Source organism: Fringilla coelebs (assembly GCF_963513975.1).
Source record: "Fringilla coelebs genome assembly, chromosome: 8".
NCBI classification, from domain to species: Eukaryota; Metazoa; Chordata; class Aves; order Passeriformes; family Fringillidae; genus Fringilla; species Fringilla coelebs.
In genome coordinates, this window is record NC_140066.1 from 19,862,431 (window position 1) to 19,884,995 (window position 22,565).

General features: G+C 50.3%; 1 protein-coding gene across 1 annotated transcript; it reads left to right on the plus strand.

The window, feature by feature from the left end:
• Nucleotides 1-13,336: 13,336 nt before the first annotated feature.
• TMEM72 (transmembrane protein 72) lies at nt 13,337-19,394 on the plus strand (the record flags this gene model as incomplete). The annotated part of the gene is made up of 5 exons (XM_084210014.1): nt 13,337-13,545; nt 17,380-17,446; nt 17,854-17,925; nt 18,621-18,760; nt 18,934-19,394. The coding sequence occupies exons 1-5, from the start codon at nt 13,476-13,478 to the stop codon at nt 19,392-19,394; spliced, it is 810 nt and encodes a 269-aa protein (XP_084066140.1). The 5' UTR covers nt 13,337-13,475.
• Nucleotides 19,395-22,565: the final 3,171 nt, after the last annotated feature.

A 22,565-nucleotide genomic window follows, 5' to 3' on the forward strand; every position in this document is an offset into this window, starting at 1 on the left:
ACTGGGGAGTGTAAAGGAGGAAAGTTTGAACATGTATGTCAGACAAGTTTCCCTGAAGGAGCCCCAAGTGGCATGAAAACTTTGTGACCCTGTGTTGGCCTAAGTAGCAGCAACCAGTGTCATCCCACTGCACATGGCACAACTCTCACCCTAAATACCCCACCCAGAGGTTAGGAGCACACAACAGCTCAGACCCAGAGCAGATCAAATTACAGGTGTACAGAAAGAACCACATTCCCCCAGGTCTTTCCCAGGGGCTTAGGAAAGAGTAAGGAATGAGCCCATGAGACAAGCTCAGGCGCCACAGGGAGAAGAAACGCCCTGGCTGCTTGCTGGGCTGACAATGCCAGCATGACTCAGTCCCCAGCTGCAAGCAGAGCCCAAGCCAGAGCAGCCAGATGGAGAGGACTCGGTGGGCTGGAGCTGAGGAGGACAGCCTGTAGCAGACATTGCAATTCCTCTGCACAAAAAGCCTGAATTACACGCTGCTCCTGGGATCCAAGGGACAAAACTCACAGCTGCTCATCTGGCAGCAGTGAGGCTTCAGCAAGGAGCAGGGCAGGGAGCTTGGAGAGAGATTGCTTTTGGGTAGGTCCCATACCAAATAAGCCTCTTAACCACTACAGAGAAAGCAACTGAGCAGAACAGCGCTTCTCCAAAACTACTTCAATTTTGTTGAAATTACTTCCCCATACAACACAGCTGACAAATAAGCAGAAAACAAGATCTTTTAACAAATACAACATTTACACCTCTTAAAGATGGTACAAAACCTGAAACGCAGGTTTGCTTCCAAACAGTAACAGAGGCAAAAAAAGAACCCCATTTCCCAAGCCATCCATCTGTGCTCATGCTCCACCCCAGCAGCTGTAGAGCTTCAGTTCTGCCTAATACCTCTCCAGATTTATTGGATGCCCAGCTAAAAAGCACTGATTGTTCCCTGTAGCAGTATTTTGCCACGGGTGAGGAATGTGGGAGGGATCCATAATATTTTTATGACTATTACATGACCTTCTGTTAACTTAATGGGATAAGTCACAGGGCCCTCCCTGAGAAGAGGGCATGAATCCCTTGAGATGTATGCTCATGGAGAGGCACAGAGGTCAAACCAGCAGTGGAGCCTGATTATTGTTAGGAGTTTTAATTATGAATTATGAATCTAGGTACTATAGGTTGCTATTTCGGGAGCTGCTAAATGAACATGCAAGTAAGAAACAGGAGGATCTTCTCAAAAGATAGTGCACTTCCGCCTCCCACCCATTAAGGGATGTGAAATTTTGAAGTTCTAACAGCAGTGATTTGTGGTGCCTGATTTATCAAGGCCATAGAGCACCAAGGCGAAATCTTGCCTTCACTTCTGTCTCTCCTCATGCCAAGGGGAAAGCTAATCCCCCAGAAAATCTCTAACCAGTACAGATAATATTTCTCAAAATAGGATAGCATCTCCCCTCCGTTCACTTTTCACACCCTGAGGAGTAAAATTGAGGAGCTTCTGACTGAAGCTAGATGATGCAACATTGTCTCATAAGAAAATGTTGCTAGATTCAAGCTGAGAGTTTTGCGAGCAGACATTAAACTAAAACAAGAATATCTTCTGCTAGAAGTGGAAACATGAGAGTAAGAGAGTTTGGAGTCACTAGAAGAGAATTTTGCCTCTGGTCAAGACTACTGTTTTCTACCTTTCTGAAAGAGGCTGAAATTGCCTTTGAATTTCATGGCAGAGTTGAAACAAGTTTTATCATAGACTACAGGAAAGTCACAATCCTATGTTACCCAGTCATAGGAAATTTCATATCCATCAACTAAAAATCCTGCCACAGCTATTCCATAAAGATGTTAAGCCACTGAACTAGGCACAGTAAGTGAAATTTATACCTGCTTGCACTCCTCAGAGGCAGCCTTAGCATCTAAACAGGCACATAAGCCCCAGCTCCTCTTAGGGCTCAGGATATCCCAGTGTGGATGGGAAACCCCACTCCCAGGAGAGTCACTGGCATTTCTGGGGGCTCACCGTGGCTGTGGCTACAGAGAGGAGAGGGTTTCAGCACCTTTCCTTAACAGAGCACTGCATTCTTAGGAGCCTGGACACACTGAAATCACCTTCCTGGGAACTGCTGCTTGTGTTGACTCGAGAGAAGCTGGCAGTTGGGTGCAGAGCCTGCTTGAACCTCAAAAGCATGCTCTTTTTTTTTTTTTCCTTATTTTTGCCAGCAAAGCATGAAACAGGCTGGGGAGTTAACAAGTTTCTTTTTAGGGCCGGTGGGTGGGGAAAGTAGTGTTTCATTTTCTTCATAATAAAGCACATCTCATCAGAGCACATGAGAGCAATTTACCTCCCCGGGGTGGGGGGTACTGCTGGCACTCAGCTCCTGGAAACAATCAGCTGCCCCCAGGCTGGTCCTCAAGCCCTCTTTGCTTGTGAGGGGGGCAATCCCAGCCATGGCAGGGAAGCACCCACTGCCCTTCCTGCTCCCAGTAACCACAGCTCATAACCAGCCTCAACCAGCAGCTATACAAACCTACCAAGGACTAGAGTGATGAGCCATAATTTAGTACCAGTTGCATCACCAGCTCGGGTGAGCAGCACCATCTCTGCCCAGGACCCAACACCACCAGCAAAGCCCTTGTTGGTGTAGGATGACCAAGGAAACAGACCCTGGAGCTTGAAGGAGAGTTATGTACTTCAGACTCTTGAAAGTTTACTTCCCTCTGCTCATAGTTACTAAAGGAAGAAATGAGTTGCACTGAATGCAACATTTCTCCTAAATGCATTTAAGGTAAGAAAAAACCTGGAACCAGAGCTGTTTGTTATCACAGACCACCTCCAGCAGGCCTTTGGGGTGAGAGGCCACTAGAGCTGTAGCAGTCTGTGTGCCCCTGGAGGTGCTGGCAGAAACAGATCCACCCTGTTCCCTCCATGTGTGTAGGGTATGTGGGAGGAAAATGAATGTATAATCAACTCCCAACTCATCAAATGGCTTCCTTTTTTTTTCTTTTTTTTGAGAGGGTCTGTTTACTGGGGAAGAGAATAATAATCTCCTGGGTGCTCACTTGAGACACCTGAGTTAAAGCATTGCAACAAGAAACCTCAGGCCTAACTCTGGTCAGACTTATGTAGTGACTAAAAATTTCCAAATTGGGATAAATATAGACATATATATATGGATTTCTTGTAGTCTATAAGACTGAGTTGGTTTTGCAATTTCAAGTAAGAATGTTTGAAGAAGGGCCTGATTCTGATCCGGGTTCATATCCAAAGGTGCCCTTAATTTCTGGTCCTTTTGCTCACAGCAGGAGCCTCCAGCATTCATGGTCACACAGCCAAGCAAGCCCTGGAGTTACCTCCAGCTCCTTAACTTCCATACATTTTATTCCAGCCTCATTTTTAGCTTTCTAATTCCATGGTGGCCTCTCAAACATACTAAATATAAATGTGTGGACCCAGCTATGTAAATAAAGTGGCCCATGTGGTGAGCACACATGAGGGCAGGGGGCCTTTCCCATCCATGGGAGGGCTGATTGCCAAGCAAATCCCAAGCTCTGCACTCCAGCACAGGGAAAGGGAGCCTAAGATTTAGGGACAGTCAAAACTTATCTTGAAACAGCTGATACTTTTTTCTGCCTAGGGTAGAAAATGGCAGGCACACCAAGATCTGCCTCCATTACCACAAGACAGAGACATGGAGGAGAGAGGGTCAGAGCACAGGGAGATATGTAGGGAGGAATTTTATGGATAAGTGGCCTGCAACCAGAAGGGATTACCAGTGTTACCCTTGGTTGCTGATGTATGTGCATATCAGTGTTCATTGGGGTGCACACCTTAGGGGGATGGTTGGGTATAATTTGTTTGAACTCCTTTGTTCCTTCCTGAAACAGAAACAGCTCAGACTGTAATGAGTGATGGGGCAGTTCAGGCTGCCAGACAGCTGTGCAATATCCATTTCCTGTGCAATATGCCATGCTGCTGTCAGGTGAGTGGAGGTGTCAGGGTCTGCAGGGAGGGCAGGGACTGGGTGTGAGGGCTGTGAGCTCTCCCTGGTGCACACCCTCAGGGACATAGCAGGTGACTTTGCTGCCTGGTCCCCAGAGAGTCTCTTCTGACTCCAGAGGTTTTGGTCAAGCTGCCCACTCTGACAGTCCTCTGTGCTATCCCACAAGGGCAAAGGAGTAGGAGGGAGGTGATCTAGGGCTCACAGCTTCCTCAGACTATGAGTTCTTGGGGTGAGAGCAGTGAGAGCACACCCAGGCTCTGGCTCACTGTCACACTAACACAGCACTGAGCCTGCTCCTAACCTTCAGCAGGCACAAATGAGCCCATGCCAGGTTCAGGGACTGGATCTCAGTGCAAAGGGAATGCTACACAGCCAGAGGGACAGAGGATTGCAGGGGATGCCCAAGCCAGGCACATATAATACATGGCAGAAACTTATTCCCATTACCACAGACACACCTGATGTGATGGACAAATTCAAAGGCACATCCCAGCTTTCCAGCTAAGGCCAAGACTGTCTCCTCCCTTCAAATCACACTAGCCATGGCAGGATTGCAAGGTTTTCAGAGGTAAGCACCCAGTGCCAGGTGCCTAGGCTGGGAGACCAAGCTGGCATCTGGGATCCCTCCAGGGACTTGTCTGACCTCACCCAGCCTCCATCACCAGGAGGTCTGTTTCCTTTGCTGCTGCTTCTCCTTGCTCTCAGCCTTTTCCTATTCCCAGTCCCAACTAGGGGTGATGTGACCAAACTTCTGGTTTTATATGCTTGAAACTCTCAGACAACAGAGCAAAAGAGGCGATGGATCCTGCTATGCTTGTTTGCTCTGCAGTCTTTTGGAGGCAATGCCAAGTAAAATGAAGCCCCAGAATAAATCCTACTAACAGGAACACTTTTACAAATAACCTCAGCTACACAGCTTCCAAGTCCTTGAGCATTTCTACATCTCTGCAGCCAAAAACATATGTTTTGTATTGCTTCACATAAATCTCCCTGGTTATTTATCTACATAAACCTTTCTATAAATTGTTCACTGGGACTCAAAATGCAGCAAGCAGGCTCTTTGATGTGTCTCAACCCCCAGGTGCATCAATCACTTCTGTGCACACCTTGTTTGCTCCCATGCAGGGAGAAGTCACCAGTCCCCTTTGCCAGAAAAGAGGGCAAAGAGTCAAATGGTTTTGATGGATGGATAAATGTCTGTGGAATAAAGCTCATGCACAGAGCTTGTTTATACTGAGTTACTAGCTCTCCCTCCTCCCACTTACTAATAAAACTCTGCTCCACCAGCCTTCCTTAGGAAATATGCTCCGGACCAAGAGCCTGCACATGAATATTTGATCTCTTTGTGAGCTCCTTTTACACTATTGCATTTCCTCCCGTGGTGGCAATTTCTCTCTCTGCAGGAATAAGTAAAACAACAGCCTTATTTTGTGGTGTTAAGGCGGTATTTTGGTCTTGTTACAGACCTGCTCACACAGAGGTGGATCTCACCTTTCATCATTATAGCACAACTTTTAGTTCAGGGAATGAATCATGGATTTAGGTTAGAGTTTAGCTAAGTAAGCTCCTTGACTGAGAGCTAGCACTGTATTTCACAAGGGAAGTGAAGACTGACAGACAGGCAGGCAAGATTTATCATCCTTGAGTAAGCTGACCTGCTGACAATGCAGCATGATACTATCTGGATCGAGGCATCACCCCACCTCAGTTTCCCCATTCAAAATGAAAATTAATCAGTGCGACAGGAAAACTGAGAATATTTAACTTTATGTTGACACAGCGCTCCTGTTGGTCTCGTTGGGTCTCAGTGATGAGAGTCAGCCAGCACATACAGAACACTGTAACATGTCACACTGCTCCAGGGAAAGCAACACCTTGTGAACACCCTCTCACACCTGCATGTGTCTCCTGCACTGCTGCAAGTTGCTGTCTCCCAGGATGATGGCAGATGATAGAAATTTTTTTATGGAGTGGAAGCTGAAGGGATGGAGAAGTTGGTAGAGGGGAGATGGAACCTCAGAGCTGCTTGGCCAGCAGTTCAAACACGTACTGTGACAGCCCAAAGCTCGTATCCACTGACAGCTACTGAGGAAGGAATTTCCTGGCTTTGGGAGCAAGCTGCAGTCTTTATTCAGGGGTCCTAGCAGCAGCTGAGTGGCAAATTCAGACAGAGGATGTGTGATTGATTTCATCTCTTCTTCAGCTCTGTACAAATAGGCTGAGACTACGCTAGCCTATCTCATGGGTAATTTTTCTGCCTCTGCACTGCTGCTGTGTAGTTACCTTTGGTGCCACCTGGACTCTGTTTATTTGTGACCTGTGGTGTGGGGCTGGACTTCTTTTACTATGATCCAAACCATATTTGTTTTACTATGCTACAAACAACACATCGTCATTAGTACAGGCAGTGATGGTCTTTCAATCTTCAATTACCTCCCTATTTGATTACTCCAGCCCCATGGGACTTCTTGTGGGGTAAGGAATTTTTCAGTGTCAGTGGGAAAAGTGGATGTGTGCTTACTGGATCCATGTGAGGTGAAATCCATGGCCTTCACATTCAGATCCCAAGCCATGCCCATATTGCAGTAAGTGATCCTGAGCACAGCCTTTTCCATCTGCTCTGCCGGCCTGTGTGTGCCTCACTGACCACTTCTAGCTGCCTCTTGGGCAATGCTAACCAACACACCCACCTGCTGAAGGACTTCTATCAAATTCAGACCCTGGGAATGATTTAGATTTCAGCCCAGACATGCAGAAAAGAAGATGCATTTATTTTTAGTGTGATAGTCCATTGAGAGGCACTGATGCCAATTTCAGCATGATGGCTCTCTCCCAGGTTCTGCAGCTGACTGATCCATGGTGGGGGGTTCCTGTACATGTGGGCAACATGGTCTTTGTGATATGTCATCTTTGAACACATCTGGAGTTCCCATGGCTCCAGTGGGAGCTGCTCACAGCAAGAGAGTCTGACAGAGCCTGTAAGAAAGAGCAAGCACTGAGGGGCAGCAGGCATGGAGGACATGCAGGGACTTGTGCAGGGTGTAGCCATGCCTTAAGATCACATAAGTAACTCCCTTCACCTTCCCCTTCCCTCTTTACACGCAAGTTGAGGTCTCCATTCATCCACTGACAGCCAAGACCAGTCTCACAGAGATTCCTAAGGAAAAGGGACAAAGGCCCCAAGTCCCCACTGCCACGGCCAGCACTGAGCTGTGCTCCCTTTGCCCTGGGCACACCACAGCAACTCCAGCAGGCTGAGAGTCCCCCCTCACCCAGTGCCTCTCAGAGGAGCTGCCAGCAGCTCCGTGGCTGTGTTGCCTCCCAGTGGAGTGCAGACTGTCCCACTGGAGAGGGCTTGTACCTGCAACAGGGAGCAGCCCCTCTGTGCACCAGGCACATCCCTGAGGAGCCCCCGGCAGCTCCCTGGACAGAAGGCTCATACATCTCTCTGGCTGGCACCCCCTGTCCCTTGCTAATCTGGGGGAGCACCCCTATCCCTGTCAGGCCTCTGCTGCCTTCATGGTATTTTGCAGCTCCCAGCCCCACTCCTGCCTCAGTTGTCCTAGCCAGTCACACTGCTGTCAGCACAGAAACTTCACAGGCAGCTGAGAAGTGCTGAGATCGAAGGTATTTCTTGCCTTGGGGCTCAGATTTGGAATGACTGCCTTGACCTTACCTTCAGCTCCTGATGTCCCCTCTCCCTAGTTCTCTGTGATAGTTCTTGTTTAGCTTTAGTAATTCCCCAAAGATCATGCATTTCAATCATACAATTAGAAATAATACTATTAGTAATAGGAAACAAAGATTAAACTTGGGAGCTTTCTTTCCTCTGGATTTTGAATCTATTTCTGCAGTTTTTCTCTGCAGTTTGCTAGGCTAGAAATGTGTTTTCATGGAGAGTCTTGCATAATCACATGGTTCTGGGAGCTGGACATCAATCTCTGGGAGCCCTGCTGTGGAACTGGAGATCAAATGCATAACAAATAAATGTAATTTTGATAGTTCTTGTTATTACAGCTTAGTTTAAGAAGAACACATGGGTTTTCAACACATATATACATACACTTGCCTATGTATGCATACATCCTGATCACACATCTGTCTGCCAAGTACTGCAAAATGACACAAGCACACACTGCTCAGCCCACCCCCTTGGAGAGCAGAGCAGCCCTGGGATGGGGATTGATCCCAGCTGTACAGAGCTGTGCCCCACTCCTGGATGATGGCCAGCCAGGAGCCCCTCACACATGCTGCCACAGGGAGCTGGTATCAGTCCTTGTTTAGGAAAGCCTCTAAAGTTGGTGTCAAATAGGTGACCAAGTAAGAAAAGGGCAGTTCATGCTGACATGCTGGGAGGTCGCTTTCCTGAGCCAGGGGCTGGGGTGAGAAGGCTTGCAGGCTTCACAGGAAAAGCAGAAATCACCAGCAAGTCAGAGTGACAGAGGTGCTGTAGAGGTCTGTGAGATCCCCACAAGTGCATCAGATGGGTTTCTACATCCATTTTCTGCTTAAGATTGCCTTTGCCACGGAGGTACCAACCTCAGCCCCCTTCCCCGGTATCACCCCCCCCCTCCCACACCACCGTGTGTCCCGAGTTTCATTAACACCGGATGTCTGGATGAAAGCTCAGCCCGCAGGATAAATGCAGCGTCTCTCCAGTTGTGTCGGCAGGGAGAGGGTCCCCAGGAGGGGCTGTGGGTACAGAGGCTCCTCACCAGCCCCTGCAGCTCACCCTCTCTGCTGGGTCAGCCTGCAGCCCTGCGGTTGCCCACCAGAGCCTCCTGGGGCTGGCTGGGCTGATGCGGGGCAGTCGGGGCAGGACTGCTGAGCCTTGGCATTTCTGCTGTGCTGGGAAATTCCCGGAGGAGCAGACGAGTGTTCGGCAGCATCTTGATTCCTTTGATCGCAGAGCATAAAGCAAAACAGGCCGGTTGTTGATTTGTGTTCACTGCAGCTCTGGGCTCTCCCCTGTCCCCTTCAGATCCATATTGCGGCTATCACGCTTTTCTTGTTCAAACAGTAAAACTTAACGATGCCCTTTCATGCCCACCTTGCCGGGGGCTGGCTGCAGCCTGCCCTGCGCGGGGAGCAGCCGGTCTGTGCGGCGGCGGGGTCCTGCTGTCCCCTGCCGGGCATCCCCAGCACGGCTCGCACCGCGGCCCGGCTCCGGAGACTGCAGAGGCATCCTTCCCTGGGACAGCAAAGGAAGGGGCAGCGCTTGTGAGACCTTCTCTTGAGCTCCGCTGGTTCTGTGGCTCCAGGCAGCCCTCTGCCGTGTTTTTCCCTGGCTCAGGAGCGGGGGGAGGTCTGCCAAGCCCACCTCAGGATGCTGTCAGTACATTCAGACTGGTTTGGAAAGCAGTGGACCTCTGGGGATACGAGGCAGAGTGAAACTCTTGCTGACTGCAAGGAGATATTCATAGCCAGTGAACCCACAGCTGCAGTTCATTGGTGCTTCCAATCGACTTGGTCCATCTGCCATCAGCCTGTCGATGTGACAGTCCATTTCCCCTCCATGGCAGGTGACCTGGTGGAGGAGAGCGCAGGGAGGCAGCACCTGGCACTGCTGCAAAGGCTCTGGGCAGCTGCTTGCTGGCTCCCTGTCCTCTGGTGGGCCAGGGAGAGCACTGGTGTCAGTCTCTCTTAGCTGGACACTCTGGTGGGAGCACCTCAGCTGCTGCTGCTCAGAGAGGGACCAAGGCTGCTGAGCAGGGCTATCTGACATGGACCACCATGAGGACCACCATAGCTGAGGGCTGAGGAGAGAAGAGAAGGTGAAATTTCAGAAACCAATTTCCAGCACATTGTCCAAGGCAGTTTGAGAACTTTTTGTACTTTGGGCAAGCTAAGTGAAGCATGTTCCTGTAGGTTTCTTCCACAGCATGGTTTGTGGCACTCTGTGCCCCAGGATAGGATCTCCACCATCTGCATCTCTCCTGCAACATCACCATTTTGCAGAGACAAACATGAGGTGAGTGTGCTGCTCCCCTATATCCTTACTGGGGCAGCCAATCCACACCACGCTGCCTTGGTCACAGAATAATGGCCACAGTGGTCATGCCACACAAAACCAACCTGAGCAGAGTATGAGGAGGGAGACATGAAGACAGACACTAACATGACCATGAAGCCATAACCCTGAGATAAAATCCTCTCAAATCAGCCCATACATCATGGGAAGCAGACTGTAAATGTGAATCCTGGCTGGCAGCCAAAGTGCAAATTGTAAATCCCTGTGCAAGAGAAGTGGTTTAATGTGCTGTGGGGACCACTGCTGTTACTGTCCCAGAACAGCCTGTGCTGGTGCATAGGTTTTGCAATGTTGGTTACAGGCTATTAAACCCTCTAAGCTCAGAAGTCAACAGTCCTCTTCTGACTGCATAAACTGATTTCTAAAAACCTCACTAAACCACACCTTCATTAAGAGTATCATCTCCCCACTTGAACAGAGGCAGGAGGAGAAGGGGCACCAAGAAAAATCAAGTTCATGAGAGGTTGCTTTGTGGGAGCACTAGCCAAAAAAATCCTAAATGGAGGGAAGGAGCTGCTAAATTGGTGTTGATACAAATGAAATCTGAGGATATCAGCTCCTTCCATGCTACCCTGCCGGGCAGTGGAGTGAGAGAAACACCTAGTGCTTCTCTCAGGAAAACCCAGGAAGAGAGAGTAAGGCCTTAATGCTGCCCCAGGCTAAGGGTGTCCCCACAGGGGGGACAAGGACCCTCAGGAAGGCCAATATGGGCCCACTCAGAGGAGGGAGGCTGGGCAGTAGCCAAAGGAACGTGGGGAGGAGATGGAAGTTTTAATTGTTAATGTATTAATCTGCCTTTTCCAAATAGATTCTGTTCCTCCATGACCACCACCACTGGCACCCACACATTTACATTTATTTTAAACCCTGAGGCATGTTGCTTTCCAGAAAGGAAACATTGCTGTCAAGGGCACTTAGACAAAGTCATGTACTTTCTGGGTGAGAGCTCACAAGTTTAATAAGAATGCCAGAGTAAGAGTCCAGCATGCTGCACTGCCCATGTTGGCTAAGAGGACCCCCACCTTGGGAGGAGGCAGCAGCTTGCTGCCTTGAGCAGTGCTGGGTGCTCATAGCTCACGGTGGGTCATAGCTCAGGGCTGCACAGTTTTCTGCATCTCTTCAAGCCTAACTCATGCCTCTGACTGATTCTGAAGGACTCTTATGTCTTCCTTTCCTCTACTTTCTTTTAAAGTACTTTTCTACTTTTCACATTTGTAAAGAGACACCATTGATGTAAAGAGACATCAATGTTAAAAAAAGAACGTGACAGCAAGGAAAATAGCATCCAGACTGTTTGCACAACCTGAAAGAACCTGCACAACCTGTACGGCCTGGGAATCCCTGAGATTTGCTCAATTGCTTAGAGCATGGTGCTAGTAACACTAAGATTGTGGGCTCAATCCACATTTGGGCCATTTACTTAAGAGTTGGGCTCAGTGACCCTTGTGGATCCCTTCCAACTCAGAATATCCTGTGAATCTGTATTCTGTAAATGCCAGGGCCTTTAAGCTGTTTTGGTGATTACTGGAGGCAGAGGGTGCTCCTGGAGCCTGCAGCAAAGCGCCATTAGCAGGCAGGGGGATCACCCAGGCAATGCCCAGCCATAGCAGGCAGGGCAGCAGGTATCCCTGCTGGGATTTTCCTCAACCTTCGTGAGACCTGCCCTGTTGGCTGCCTCTGATTTCCACCCTCCTGGAAAGGAGGGCCCACCACTGAGTCACCAGGTGTGGAAAAACAGGTGACACCCGAGGTGGTGCAGGAGGACAAGAGGAAATGGGAACACCTGAAGTGTGACCCTGCCACAAAGCAAAGGCATGAGTTGGGTTTGCACCATTCAGCATCATCCCCCAGGATGCTCTGGAAACCCTTCTCCTTTCTATTTTTCACATGAAAACGTGCAGTCTGCCCAAACCTTGCCAGGATTGCCTGCTGCAAAACCTCTGCCACTCACAACTTTGTGAACATTCGAAAAACCAGTATCAGCAGTTATTTACAGGAATCATGAACCCCTTTCATAAGCTCAGGCTTTTGACTGCCATGGGAAAATACCCGTTTGAAATACAGACCAAGAACCCATGGATGAGAAGCTGTCACTTCAGCACAGGTCATCTCTATCCCCAGGATAAGTCAGTACAACACATACTGGCCAGGCTCAGCTTTGTGGAGTCAGGCAGGTGAGAAGGGATTGCGGGGGGACGGGTTCAGCTGGTTGCTCCCTCCCTGCAGGGCTGTGTGTGAGTTGAGCATGATTCACCCAGTCCCTTGCCCACAGCAGCTTCCCAGCCAGTGCTGCCGGGGGCAGGGGCTGCAGTGACTGTCCAGCACAAGGTGAACCCACTGACCTGTGAACCCACTGCCCTGCTGGCACCACAGGTCCGTGCTGCCCACTGGGACTGTGCTGTGCCCAGATGACCCTCCTGCTGGGACTGCTGCTGCCCACACCACCTCTTCCCTGAGTGGGGATCGGTGGTGACCTCCAGCGAGATGTGCCCTGTTCAAGCACAAGGGAGTGTGGGGCTGGGCTTCAGAACAGACACTGCTTTCTTGTCTTGTCCTTCAGACATACACTGGGCTGCCCCTCTCCTGAGCCAGCGTGTCCTGCAGCAACAAGCCAAGGACTCCCAGGCTGTCTCAAAAATCCAAGGCAAAGGGGTCAGAGTACCTGTGCAGCTCATTCCATACGGAATGACACTTGTGAGACCCCGGTGCTGTTCAAATGGCTCTGGCAGCTACAGAACAAAACCACATTTCACCGGTGTTCCTAAAGAAAGAAAATCTCCTTGCTGTGGCTGTCCCAAGTCTGTGGGACCCGTCTGAATATGTTTGATCTTGTCCCTGTGGTTGCACATCAGCTCAGACACTTCCCAAGCCGTACTAGATGGAAGCTGGATGGCGAGCAGCAGCCGTGGCCGGGGGCTCGGGGGCAGGAGGCAGGGGGCCTGGGCTGCCCCTCGTCCCTTGCCAGGAGCGTGCTGCTCTCCTGCCAGGAGCAAACATCGTCATTCTCACAAATGGTTAACCTGCCGGGAGCTGCACAGCACTAATGACTTCACATTCATTTAATCAGCTTGGGCTTCCAGAGCGTCCACCTCAGGAGCAGGGAAGGCCGTGCACCCATGCTCCCAAAGCCGCACCCTGCCTCGCCAATCATTAATCACCGGCCGGGAGGGAGCGGGCAGAAAGGGCCGGGTCTCCAGAGCCCCCACGGGCGCGGCGGCGAGCAGCGCTGACCGCGTCCCCGGGCTGGCAGCTCCGTCTCCGACCACCCTCCCCTGGGAGGCCCGGTGGAGGTGGCCGGTCCCGCACGCACTGCCCTTTCCTTCAGGAAGGTCACTCAGTCCAGGGAACGAGAGGCTCTGCCTGCTCCTGGGAGCTGCTGGGCGACGCCTGTGGTGGGGGCTCTGAAGCCCAGGAGTTCCTGCCTGGCTGTGCCGCAGCCTTCATCCTTCGCCATGCGGCACAAGGCGCTTTGGAGTGCCCTGGAGTACACCTGCCGATTGCTGGGCATCTCCACCGCAGCAGGTAAGAGCAGATTCTCTCTGTCTTTGGCACTAAAAGGCGCTGAGTGGGAGCTGGGACCTCCAGGCTGCCTCCCTGCGTCTGGCCAGCTGCAGCCAGGGCCCATCCTGTGAGGGGGGACAAGAAAAATTGCTCATTTTTGCTTTGGGACCCCGGGTGGGACAGTGGTGGTTGCCTGCCTAGGTTCTTTCCAAATGCTGTGGGAGGCACAGTGAGACATCAGAAAGGAAGGGCCAACATTCAGAGGGCAAGATAAAGCATGCCAGAAGAAAAAAAAAAAAAAAAGGAAGAAAACTGAACTGTCTTTTTCTAAAACAGACATAGGCATAGGCAAGATGTGAGTGAGACTGAAAAGCAAAATACTCATGGCTGTGCAAAACTGCCGGGCTACACTGTGAGATGTGAAGGTGAAGGAGGAGCTCCTTGTAGTGTGCACAGTGAGATGTCCTGTGCCAGGCAGGATGGAGAGGGTCTGTCCCAGCCATCATGGCATAGTTACTATAAAAGCACTGCTCTGCCTCTTTAGCAGCCTGTCAGGGAGCAGCTCACAGCAGTTCAGGTTATAGCTGCAGTACAAACACCATAAATTCACCCAACCTGGGGAGTTGCATCCTCTCACCCTCTGCCAGGGGCTGCTTTGGACCAGGGTGTTCTGGGTTTGGTGACACACCCAAGTGCTTGCACAACCTGAATGATTTGGTTTCAGATGAAATGCAGGAGTTTTGAGTCAGGTGCCAGCCCCAGTGTCTCACTCAGGAGGATGGAACACCATTTCACAGGAAGCATCTCCAGATGGGAACTGGGGAATCAGCTAAAGCAGAGGGCTCAGGGGTTGACTCCAGCACTGCTGCTGACTAGCTCTTATGGGACAGGACAGGCAGCACTCTCTGCCTCAGTTTCCCCATCAGGAAAGCAGAGATCAAAGGGTCTGATTTATCTGAAGGCTGGAGGGGTGAACCAGAGGTTCCTGGTGAGAGGTGACTTGAAGTGGTGTCTGTGGTTCCTGTTTCAGAACCCCAGGAACTTCAGAGTCACTGCAGAGTAAGTCACAGCAGGCCCTCCTACCTTTGTATTTCCTTTATGAGCTGCAGACAGTCATGAAGAGGCACTTTGCTCAAACCAGGGACAAAGTAGAAAGCACACAGGTCAGCTGAAGTGTGCACAGGTTCCCAAGGACACAGCTGGGGTGATGGAGGCTCTGGAATGTGCTTTAAAGGGCTGATACTGATAACAGGCAGAGAGATCTAAGTCTCTGAGTTTATACAAACTCCCAGTAGATAAGTGCATGTTGTGGTGATAATGCAACACTGGGAGATGGGACTAAGCTTTAATCAGAAAATTCAGATCACTTAATTTCTTCATTCCCACCCATCTGGGTCCCCATGATCCCCACACAGGTCATATTCTCACTTAAAACTCCAAGGAAATTCATAGAGACCTTCCTGGGAGAAAATGTGAACTTGTTGCCATGAGAAAACTAATGCTAAACCAGCAAAATTGACAGTAGGTTACAATGTAGAAATGTGTTAGTGGAATATCATCTTTCTCTCCTGCATGTTTCCTTTTCATCATTTTGCAGCATCTGCACATCTTTCTTTAATTTTTCTTTAAATAAGCATTGCATCAAAGATTTCAGAGCGTAGAGAGCAGCCCTGCAACTCACTGTGCTTTTCCATGGGTCTGGTGCATTCCCAGTATCACCTGACTTTCCCAAAAGGCCTGTGAAGACTGAGATGTGCCTGTGTTTTATTCCTCTGTGTATTTCAATGGAGTAAGAAATCAGCTTGATGCAGTGTTTAGTGCCTGATGAGGTGTGTGAGGCTTTTGAATGAAATGGAAACCATGCAGAAGAAACTCCCATGGGTTTTGTTTGAAAAAAAAAACCCTATGAAATGGAGAGTGCATCAGCCTCACTAATTGATTTTGAGAAGGCCTGCCCAGCTCTTTATGCTGCTAGTAAATACAAGTTACCCACATAATATAAACCTCCCCTTCCCCCAGGATCTTGGAGTGTAATGGCTCTCTGCAATGGTGAGGCTACAGGGCTTCCTTTGTATCAGAAAATGGCTAACTGGTCTCATGGCAAGTTAGCAAAGAGTTGTCAAACAGCCCTGTGATTTGCTGCAGCGTTTGCAGCATCTCTAGGTCAGTGATTCTAGGCCTTGTGATTTTTGCATCTAGGAAAGACTTCCTACTTATTTCTTAATTCTCATGCTTTCAACCATTTAATTCCTAATCATGTGCCTTTAGCCACATGGTTTGGACAAGATCCAAATCAAAGCAGTGACTAGTCCAAACAAACACCTCGAAACAGCTCTTTTTTTCTTGCAGATTCTTCATCCAAACAGCTTTGTGGATAAAGCAGAAGCTGTGCAAAAGGAGGAAATCTCCCCATCCAGAGCAGAGGCTTGAGCTAGCAGCCAAGCTGTAGAATTCTGCATTCATCCACAGGGATTGAATGAATGAATGGATGAATGAGTGGGAATGAATGAAGTCCACATTTGTAGGAAAGATTATAAAGAATGGTCCTCAGTCACAAGATAGTAAAAGACAGTACTCTGCATGTAGGATTACACAGCTCTGGCAGCTTCACAGCCCTCTGATGAGGCTGATTTCCCTGTGCTCTGCTCAGGGCTGGAAAGGCAATGTAGAAGGGTGGCCCCATAAGTTCCCTTGGCTGACAGGGGCCAGCAGCTGCAGGAGACACAGGGAAAACACAGAGGGATTTCTTTCAGCCCAGGTGGGAAAGCTGACCCTTGGCATTTGCCTACACTGCAGTCTTGATGGACACTGATCTGTGTCCTTGTTTGGGAGCCCGGTACTCTTCTCCAGATGGGGCAAACCACAGCTCAGAGAAAGGGATCCAGCCTGCACCTCAAACCTTGGCCAGTGTGCATGGAACAGGAGCTGTGGTGAACCAGTGGATGGGTGGAGAGTACTCACTGCAGGGTGGAGGCATCAGGTGCAGACAGGAGATTGGCTATGGAAGCTGGGCTTCATTCAGCTCCACACTGCTGACACTTGTGCCCTGTGAATTGGCATGCACCGACCAACTTGCTGCAGCTGGTGTGAGGCCTTGCATTTCTGCTCCATTTTAGAAAAAATCTTAAAGGGAACTGAAGGATGTTGAAGAAAATTTTCCATCCCCTGAAGCTATTGGCCAATCCATCAAAGATTTCAGCCTTGCTAATACTCTTAATCCCCCTAAAACTGACTCCCTGGTGTTCTGTACTGGCTGAGGCACTGAGAGAACGTTCATTCCCTGGTTTTAATCTGCCTGCTCCCATTCTATGTTTTTGTGTTTGGCTAGCAAAGGATCCTGATGCTATGGCTACAGCCCTTGGTGAAGGCAGCTGGCACAGTTCCCCTGCTCTGCAGCCACGTGTTGGGTGCAGCAGGCTGGGCAAGCAGGGACAGCAGGGGAGTGGGGCTGGCAGGCCCTGGGGGGACCTGGGCAGAGGAGGATGGGGCAGTGGGCTTGTGGCAGCTGAGATGTGTAGGTATGGCAGAGTGGAACGGTCACAGGACACTGCTGCTCACCTCCCCCAGCTGGGCAAGGCCAGCTGGTATTCCCAGAGCACCTTCCCCCAGTGGCAAGGCTGCCATCATAGGGGTGCAGCTGGGATGGGTTTCAGGGCTGTGTGTGCTCTGACTCTTCTGGGTGGGTGTGTCAGCATGAATCACCGTGCTGACAGTCCTAACATGCTGCCCTGCATGGAAGAAGGTGACTTGCTAGCCCCTGGGGAAATGGGAACATTTATCCTGGGAGCTGGGAACTAACCCAAGGGAACTGGGAATGAACCCTGCATCAGCATCTTTCCTGCCTTCTCTTTCTAGTGCTGATTGGTGTGGGCGTAGAAACTCTGCAGCGAGGACAGTTTAAAAGCCTGGCTTTCTATCTGCTGTGAGTATTTTTGCCCTTGAAATCAGAGCTGGCAGGGGTGACAAGGTGAACATCTCCACCATAGGCAGCACCAGACTAGACTGCAACAGCAGCAGGAGAGAGCGTCCAAGGCTTTGGGTATTTCAGATCTCCATATGAGCTTTCAGAAAAATAAGCTATTTCTGTTAGGAAAAGAAATGCTACTGCAGACTCAGGCAGGCCAGAAGCAACACTGGCTGCAAGCTGATTCCCCAGGGGCAGAAGGGCTGTGAGTTTTCCACAAACCAGATGAGCAGAGGGTGTTCAGACCCCAGCATACAGACTGTGTCCAGAACTGGGTAGTAAATTCTAGCCCCCTGTGGCCTTTCTGCCCACCTGCAGAACACACTCAAACACAGCCCTGCTCCCCTGACAGCTCCACCTTTCAGTTTTTCAGGGGTTGCAGTTACTATCTGTGAAGGCTTCTTCTTTATCAGTTTGTTCCTGGAGATGTGCTTCACGTGAGTAGACCCTGCCCACTGCTCTCCAGCCACGGTGGGACCTCCCAAAGGCACCTTGCCCCTTACAGGCAACACCAGATCTGGGGGAGCTGCAAGTGCCAGACCAAAGGTCCTGCCCCCAGTGCCAAGGCAAGTGCCCTCAGACAGGGGGGAGGTGAATGGGTCCCCGTGCACTGCCATTCCATTTAAACCTGTGTTTTAACCCAGGCTTGTGCCCTCACTTCCTGAGCATCAGCACAACAAACCCTGGTCTTCAGCATCTGCGTAACACAGTGTGTAGGCACAAGGTACCAGGGCTGGAGGAAGACCCAGATCCCCAGGGTGAGCTTCAGCTCCCTCCAGAGACAGCACAGAAGTTAAAATCTTGACAATTCTTATGTCCTTTTCAGAGGCTGAGCACTGCTGCTGTCTTCTAGCAGAAACTCAAAAGTCCTCACAGCTTAGAGGCAACACCTTGCTCCTATTAGCAGGCATTTAATTAGTGAGGCACTGAGATGCTGGCCTCTGGCAAATGCTCTTCTCCCTACAGGAGATGTTCAGGCTTTGTTTATCTTCCCTGAAAAGCACACCCATCTTCTGACAAAGCAGAGTGAGGATCTGCACATTTAGATCATGGTTAGGTCATGGTTAGGACCACATCTTCTTGGCATATGGTGGGCGCCTCATGCCACAAGGACCTCTCTTTCTCTCCCCAGTCACAAGCCTGAATTCCTGGCACAGGCCTTCTGGAAGCGAGCTAGATGCCCAGGGAGCTTCCAGAAATTCCTGGGGTACACGCTGCTCTCAGTGGCTTGCTTCCTGCATCCTGTCCTCGTCTGGCATGTCACCATCCCTGGTGAGAAGTTTGGGTGGGGAGTAATGCAGGTGGAAGAGGAGCGTGGTCTGTCGAGGGTTGGGGTGGGGATGTGCAGGGAGCTGGGCTGGTGGCACTAGGCTAGCCAGACCAAGCACTGCTTGGCAAGGCTTCCCACTTGCCAGAGCCCACAGTCAACAGAGTCTTGTCCCCAGGATCCATGCTGGTGCTCACTGCCCTGGCTTACTTCCTGCTGAGCAAGAGGAGGAAGAGCCCAGGGCACAAAGACACGCATCCCCAGGCGGGTCAGTACGTGGACCCTTCAGGCACGGAGGCAGCCCCAACCATCATTGGTGACACTGAGCAGACCTACACCTTCCACGGGGACCAGAGGGAGCAGCACCGCTCGCTTCTGGGCCATATGAAGAGCATCCTGAAGGGCAGCAGGGACCACAGCTCAGCCCCAGAGACTCCTGTCCAGCCAGCAGCCGTGCCAGTGCCTCGCAAGCAAGTGCACTTTCAGGAGAAGGTGGTGCAGATCATCCCCTCTGTCAGCGAGGACGTGGAGGATGTGGAGAGTGAGGCTGAGGAGACCACATCAGACACAACACCCATCCTCACCCCACCTGATGCCCCCATCATCATTGCCCCTCTCAGCTCTGCCGGCCTCTTTTGAGCCCTCAGCAGGACTGAGGACAGGACAGACCTGCTCCCCTGGAGCAGATGCTCCAGCAGCCCAAGGGCCCAAGGAGGTCCTTTTTGCCTTCCATACTTTCGGGGTGACAGCTGTGCCACCCCCTCTTCAGGGGCTGCCTGCACTCCCTGGTCCCCCGCATCGTGGCAGCCAGGGACAGGCGGGGTCCAGCCGGGGTAGTGCCAGCACAGCGAGGTTCCTGCTGCCATGGCCTCACCCGTGTCACCCCCTGTGTGCCCTGCACACCACTGCCGTGCTCCTCCTGGCATCGCACCACGGCGTGTGCCTCCCTGCTGGCCCCAACCGGCAGAGCGCCTCTGTGCCCTGCAGCAGCCTCTGCTGGGACACCTGTGTCCCTCTGGCCTCGCTGCACACGGCAGAGCTCAGGGCTGGCCTGAATTCAGCACAGGCACTGCAGCCTGCAGGCTCCCTCTCAGCACCTGCACCCGCTGCAGCAGCTTGAGACATGCAAAACATATTTCTGAGGTGGGCTGAGACCAAGAACACCCCTGGCATTAGCACCTGCTTAGTACCTCTCCAGGCACTCTGAGAGCAGCAGGGAAATCATCTCTGGCCTTGGGGACACCTGAGCAGGACCAGAAGCCTTCCAGGTGTCCCCTGCTTGGACAGCCCCCTTGAATTAGATGATGATATGGCAGCCCAGGTCCTGAAGTTCAGCCCCACACTGGCACAGCAGACTGTGTGTAACTCCAATTGTGTAATTATGGCCCCCAGAGGGCAAAGGCAATAATAAAATTACCATACTGTCCCACCAGTTTCTTCCATGCCAGGTCTTCCCTGAACCCCTTAATTCTGCCTTAATCCTGGCATAATTTCTGCCTTTTGAGGACCATTCAGTCATAATCAAGCATTTCCCTCCTATTGAACTCCCTCCTGAGGACATGTGGGAAGAGCTCAGGTGGCTGAGCTCTTGGACATGGGACAAGAAGCCATACTGTCACTGCTGTCGGGATGAAAATCTACAAATGCTCTGAGCCCAGACACAGCACTGGGGGGAAGAGATGGAAATTAGAGAAAGTTCCTGGGATCTACTAGACTATTTATAAGGTAGAAGCCAGTTAACTGGCTGTTTTTCTTGTAAATACATTATTTCTTCTATTTAAGACCTCAGCTCTCCAAGAGGCAGTCACCATGTTCATTTAGGAAAGTATGTCAAAGTGTAATCAGAAGGCAATTGAGATAAGAAACCAGTGCTACTTTTTAATAAACTATTTTTAAGTTACTTCTAATTTGTGATATGGATGAGGAAGAAGATGAAAGATATTGACTCACCTGTGTTTAATACCGATATTTGACTGCCTGTGTTTAATACGAAAGCTGTTGACAAGAGCAGTTTATGAAGGGTTACACACGCTTGTCAGTCCTACAATGAGACATAGACAAAAAACATTTCATTGCATCACCAACATTTAAGATAGTAGCTGATATCAATCTGCTCTAAACATGATACATGGATTAGAGACCTCCTGTTTCTGGCTGCAGAATTAACCTCCCACCCTGTCATGGTGTGCTGGAGAAGAGTCACGTACACACGTGCCTTTAGGGTGAATTTGCACCTGTGAAAATATCTTCAGAAAATTGTGCCCAGTTAACACTGCACAACTGATAGCAGCAAGCCCAAGATCCAGCCACAGCTTCACCCTCCACCCGGTGTATTCATCACATTAGGAGGTAAAAAATAAAGCTCTTTTCCTCTAAACCTAGTAGCAAACATACCTGCACCAACCAAGGTCCCAACCAGCCATGCTAACAGGACACCCACCCTGGCCTACTCTGCCCAAAAAAGCAGAGCTGGCTCCCCAGCTTCACCACACATCTGCTCTGCAATTAGAGCCACTTTCATCAGCAAAGTCAGCTTTCTGCATCATCCAAGGCTTTTCTTTGATCATAGCTTAATTAATTGCACACAGGGAGATCAACTTCATTGAAAAGGTGCTGCTCCCAGCACATGGAGCAATCTGCTGACTAGAGAAGACTGTATTGCTGTAGACTCTTTTCTCCTTAGCAAAGCTCCAGGGCAGCCTGGGTGGGAACAGATGCTCTGCCACAGATTTCATCCTTCAGCCCTTACTCAATCAGCCAGCCCCATGACTTGTACCTGTGGGGCAGCACAAGGGGTGAAGCAATGTGCTGGCAGCACCTTTGGCACTTGGAAGTTTGTAGGGAGCAAATTTCATTTTTCTGTGAAGTGCTTAAAATGCGTTTGCAGTTTTTAGAGTCTGCACAATTAGGTTTCCATTTTTAGGCTCATCTTTTTAAAGTCTGTTGTAGGTCTCCCTTCAGAACCAAGAATGGAGAAAGCTACAGGTGAGATGTTTTTTCAGGCTTCACAAAGCCAGCATGGGACCTGGTTGCTTTTCTTGCATGCTCCCTTGTGTTGGCCTGGTTCTTCTCCAACCCACAGCTAGCTGGCTCAGGAGATAAAGGTTGGGAAAAAAATCTTCTTGTCTTTTCTGTGGTACTAAATTGCCTGTTCAGTTAAGGTCCATGGCTGACTCACCCTGGAGTCTGCCAAGAATTTGCATCCGTGCTGGGAAAGCAGCTGCTCCCCCAGAGGCAGACAAGCTGCACCTCAAACTGCACCTGAGCTGCTTCCCAGGTTCTCCCTGCCACAGAGTCCATTTGTACATCCCTTCTCTGCTCCTCACCACCCATCCCAGCCCTGGTGCCACCTTCCAGCTCCGTCAGTGTACAGACCTGTTAGCCCAGAGGAACAATAATTAGGAAAAAGAAAGCAGGTGGCTATCTTCTTGGGTAATGAGCCAAATAAGTTCAGGGAGGGCCAGCCACAAATTAAGGGGATGGGGGATAAAAGAATCTCTTTCAGAGTCAGCAGGCTGTTAGAGCAGCTCAACTGCTTAGGGAAACAAAGCCTCAGGCTTTCTTTAAAACCCAGTGCAGAGGAAATGTTCAGCCTCAGGGGGTGTCAGATGACTTTGCAGAGGCCTCAGAGATTATTCACTCGAGTGTGCACTTCTCTGTTGGCTCCACTCCCTCCATCTAGCTGTGAGAGCCATCCCAGGGGCTACTGAAAGCACCAGAGATGATGTAGAGGGCTGTGGGGGGTCTGTATGAGAAAGGCTCTCATATACGCATGGTAATTGCAGGGAAAGAAAAAGAGGGAGAACTTGA